Genomic DNA, 4,958 nt, shown 5'->3' with positions numbered 1-4,958 from the left:
GTTCCTTACAAATATCTCTTTTTATCCTCACAACAAACCAGGAAGACAAGTGCTATTCTCTTCTCCATTTTTACAGTTAAAGAAAATATGACAAAAGTTAAGGGACTTGCGCAGGATCATACAGCTATTAAATGTCTGAGACTGGATTTGAACTTAGGTCTTCCTGCCTCCAGCTCCACTGCTGTAGCTGGGGAACCAATCACCCAGCAGGTTCTAGACCTCATCTACCCTCCTGGCCTTATTATGCACTACTCACCTTCCTGCACTTGACAGGCTAGCTAAAATCATCTTCTTGCTGTTCATTACACACGACAGTCTTTCTTCTTTCTCTGAACCTTTGCACAGTCTGTCCCCAGTGCTGAAATATACTCCTTTTTGACCTCCATTTCTTAGATTCTCTAGTTTGTTGTAAAACTCTGTTTAAGCTCCATCTTCTACATGAAACCTTTCTTCATCTCCCCAGTGACTAGTGCCTCTCCACCACCCCCCTCCCAAAATGACTTTGTATTTATTTGTATATATACTATACATGTGTTTCCCTGCATAGAATGTAAGCTCTTTGAGGGCAGGATCTGTTTCATTGCTGTTTTTATGGCTCCAGTGCCACAGCTCCTGGTACATAGTAGGTATTTAAATGCTTGTTAATTAATGCTTATGCTGTACTTACTAAGACAGAGTAACTGGTATCTGGGATGGGCTATAATAAACTCATTATTTGGTTTGTTTTTATCTGGATCCTGATGTCCACCAGCTTTTTTCCATTCATTTCCAAATGTCTTACGGTAATCAAGCTCAGCTCCTCGCCTTTCCTCAGGAAAAATCTGTGTGGATGAAATGAAATGAATGAAAAAGGAGTCTGTCAAAAATAGCCTTCATCCCTAGGGAGTACTGGGGACTGAGAAACGCTAACTCCAAGTGCTAATTCTCTTTTCCCAAATCACCCCCTGATGTCATTATGCATAAATAGCTGAAAAAGAATAGGAGATGTTAACAATCTTACCATTCAACGTTAGCTCACATCCTTTTAAACATTATATCACAGGACCACAGAGCTAGACAATCTTGAAGGCTATCTGATCCAGTCCCCTCATTGTTAAATGAGGAAGCTCAGGCCTGGGGAAGTTAAGTGATTCACATTAGCAAGTGAATGAAATGGGATTCGAACTCGGGTCCTCCAAATCTAAAACCTTTTCCACTTCCCTACACAGACCTCTCAATCTGCAGATATTAAAACTGTTTCATTTAAAGGAAATTCAGCTATATTTCAGTAGTTCGTACCTTTAAAAAAACTAAATCTTTTATTTTGCCTTTTGTTTTCACCCCATAGTTGCTCGCCTTAAACTTTTCTCCACTTAACCTTTAGACCTTTTCTTGTAATAAAGAAAAATACATAAGCAAAGACAACTAAGAGTGATCTCTTCTCAAAGTATTTGCTGCATCCCACCTTTGTGGTCCTTCCCCTTCCCTCTATGGAGAGAAGGGAGGTAATTTTATTATCACTGTAATTGTTCATTAGAGTTTGGCAGAATTTGACTATCTTTTCGGTGGTACGATTTATACTGCTAGAGTCATTGAGAAAAATGTTCTATTGGCTCTGCTTTCTTCATTCTGAACCATTTTATATATCTTCCCATTTTTTTTCTGAATTCTTCACTTACGACAATGCAGTAATACTCCATTACATTCACCTATCACAAATTATTCCCAATAAGTGGGAACTCATTTTGTTTCAAGTTGTTCCCACAAAGAGTTCTACTGTGAATATTTTTTGTGTTACATAGTATTTGTGTTACATAGTTTCACATCTTTCCCTCACTGACCTCTTTGGAGTATATATAGTAGTAGGATCACTGGGTTGAAGAGTAAACACAATTTGATGTGGTTTTTCCCATTTAACTCCAAATTGTTTTCTGAAACATTTAAACCAATTCACAGTTCTTCTGCAGTGATGAGTGGTGAACTAGTGTGCCTGTCTTTCTATAATCCCCTCACCACTGATCTTTTTCTATCTTTCATCATTTTTGCCAATTTGATGGGTATGAGGTGCAATTTTGGAATTATTTAATTTCTCTTACTCTTGATAATTTGGAGACTTTTCTCAAGTGGTTGATGAATATTTGCATTTTTTTTAAATTATTCAAATTCTTTGACTATATTTATTGGGAGATGGCTCAAGATGTTATATATTTATTTTAATCCCTTATTCATTTTGGATGTCAAATGGTTATCATAAATATTCGATGCATGGATCTTTTTTGCCAACTGTTTCTTTTCTTATCCTAGCTGTAATGATTTTGTTTATGCAAATACCTTTCATTTTATGTAATTATCTATTTTGTCTATTTTACCTTTTTAAATCTGTTTCATCTCAAAAATATTTTATTTAATATTTTATTTTCCCCCCAATTACAAGTAAAAACAATTTTTAACATTTGTTTTTAAAAATTTTTAGTTCCAAATTCTCTCCCTTCCTCTCCTTCCCCCCTCTTTGAGAAAAGCAAGCAATCTGATATAGGTTATAAATGTGCAGTCATGTAAAACATATTTCCATATTAGTCATGCTGTAAAGAAAACAGACAAAAAGAAAAAGAAAGTTAAAAAAAATATGCTTTGATCTGCATTCAGACTTTTATCAGTTCGTTCTCTAAAGGCATTATCCTGACTGTGGCTCTGTGATATTTGAATTGTTTCTTTCTGACTGCTTGCAATATTTTCTCCTTGACTTAGGAGCTCTGGGATTTGGCCATAATATTCCTGGGAGTTTTCATTTTGGGCTTTCTTTCAAGAGGTGACTGGCAGATTCTTTAATTTCTAATTTACCCCTGATTCTAGAATATCAGGGCAGTTTTCCTGCTTTTTTTTTTTTGATTATGACTTTCAGGTAGTCCAATAATTCTGAAATTCTCCCCTCGATCTCTTTTCCTTCCAGGTCAGTTGTTTTTCCAATGAGATATTTCACATTTTCATCTATTTTTTCATTCTTTTGATTTAGCTTGATTGTTTCTTGATGTTTCATGTAACTATTAGCTTCCACTTGCCCAATTCTAATTTTTGTGCAATTATTTTCCTCAGTGACCTTTTGTACCTCCTTTTCTATTTGGCCAATTCTACTTTTTAAAGAGTTCTTCTCTTCAGTGGATTTTTGTACCTCTTTTACTATTTGACCTATTCTGGTTTTTAAGGTTTTATTTTCTTCGGTATTTTTTTTGTGCCTCCTTTACCAAACTGTTGACTCTTTTTTCATTATGTTCTTGCATCACTCATTTCTTTTCCCATTTTTTCCTTTGCCTCTCTTATTTGATTTTAAAATCTTTTTTGATATCTTCCAGGAATTCTTTTTGGGATCCGAGACCAATTCACATTTTTCTTTGAGGCTTTGCATGTAGCAGTTTTGACTTTGTTGTCTTCTTCTGAGTTTGTGTTTTGCTCTTCCCTGTCATCATAGTAACTTTCTGTGGTCAGATTCCTTTTTTTTTTTTTTGCGGGGAGGAGGGTTTAAACATTTGCTCATTTTCCCAGTCTATTTCTTGACTTTTAACTCCATGTTAAAGTGAAGCTCTGCTCCTGGGGTGGAGGGGGCACTGTCCCAAGTTTCAAGCTTTTCTTCAATACTCAGCTCAAGCTCCACCTTCAACATGAATTCTTTTTTGATCCCCTCTCCCAATTGCTAGAGCTCTCCCCTCCCTTAACTACTTTATATTCATTCGGTGTTTACTCTGTATAGCTGCATGTCTACAATAGATGCCTTCACCTCCTTTCCTCTCAATCTCTTGTTAACTTTCTACAATCCAGTTTCCGATCTCATCATTCAACCAAAATTGTTCTCTTCAAAATTACTAATATCTCTTAATTGCCAAATCCAATGGCCTTTTCTCAATCTTAAAGCTTCTTAAAGCTGTTTCTAGCCTATGACACTTGTCGGTCACTCTTTTTTCCTTGATACTCTTCTGTATATCCTTCTACCTATCTGACTGTTCCTTCTCAGTCTTCTTTGCTGGATCTTTGACCAGATCTCACTAACATAGGGATCTGGGCCCTCTTATCTTCTCTCTCTATATTATTTCACTTGGTGAACTTAACTCCCATAGATTCAGTTATCCTGATACTAATGATTCTCAAATCTATTTATCTAGCTCTAATCTCTGACTGACCTCTAGGCTCACATCTCCAAGACATATCAGACATTTCAACCTGGATGTCCCATTAATATCTTAAACTCAGCATGTCCAAACCTGAACTCCATCTTTTCCCCAAAACCCTCCCCTCCTCTTCCCTCTTACTCTCAAGGTTATCACTATCCTCTCAGTCACCCAGGCTAGAAACCTAGACATCATCTTCTGCTCCTTACTTTCTCTTAACTCTCATATCCAATCTGTTGATTTTACCTTTGTAACATCTCTTGCATATGCCCCTTCTCTCCTCTGCCACTGCCACCACACTGGTGAAACCCTAATCACCTCATACCTGGACTATTACAATAGCCTATGGGTTGGTCTTCCTGCCCCAAATCTCTTCCCACTCTAGTCCAGCCTCTATTCTGCTGCCAAAGTGATCTTCCTAAAGTGAAATTGTGACCATGTTTATTCAATAGACCTCTTTACTCAATAAACTCCAATGGTTAACTATCACCTCCAGGATCAAATATAAAATCCTCTATTAGGCATTCAAAGCCCTTCATATAACCTGGCCCTCCTCTATTTTTTCAGTCTTCTTACATTTACACCTCAGCCCTTAAATACTCTGTGGACCAGTGACACTAGCCTCCTTGCTATTCCTCATACAAGACATTCTACCTTCAGTCTGTGGGCATTTTCACTAGTTGTCCCTCATGCCTGGATTTCTATCCCTCCTTATCTCCGCTTTCTAGCTTTCCTGGCTTCATTGTAGTCCCAACTAAAATGTACAGACAGGAGATAGATAGATAGATAGATAGATAGATAGATAGATAGATAGATAGA

At 37.0% G+C, this 4,958-nt stretch overlaps 1 protein-coding gene across 3 annotated transcripts in view; it reads right to left on the bottom strand.

Moving 5' to 3' along the window:
- LOC114049684 (tubulin-specific chaperone E-like) overlaps nt 1–4,958 on the bottom strand; it is an 84,283-nt gene that overhangs the window by 11,047 nt on the left and 68,278 nt on the right. For all 3 annotated transcript variants that reach the window (XM_027871008.1, XM_027871007.1, XM_027871009.1), the window contains one exon: nt 668–821. In XM_027871008.1, the coding sequence (XP_027726809.1) occupies nt 668–821 (154 nt within the window). The remainder of the gene's footprint in view (nt 1–667; nt 822–4,958) is intronic.

The sequence above is a fragment of the Vombatus ursinus genome, unplaced genomic scaffold (genome assembly GCF_900497805.2).
Source record: "Vombatus ursinus unplaced genomic scaffold, bare-nosed wombat genome assembly UNPS02014798.1, whole genome shotgun sequence".
Classification (NCBI taxonomy): Eukaryota; Metazoa; Chordata; class Mammalia; order Diprotodontia; family Vombatidae; genus Vombatus; species Vombatus ursinus.
Note: the sequence above shows the minus strand (reverse complement) of the source record. Positions and strands in the feature narration are given on the sequence as shown.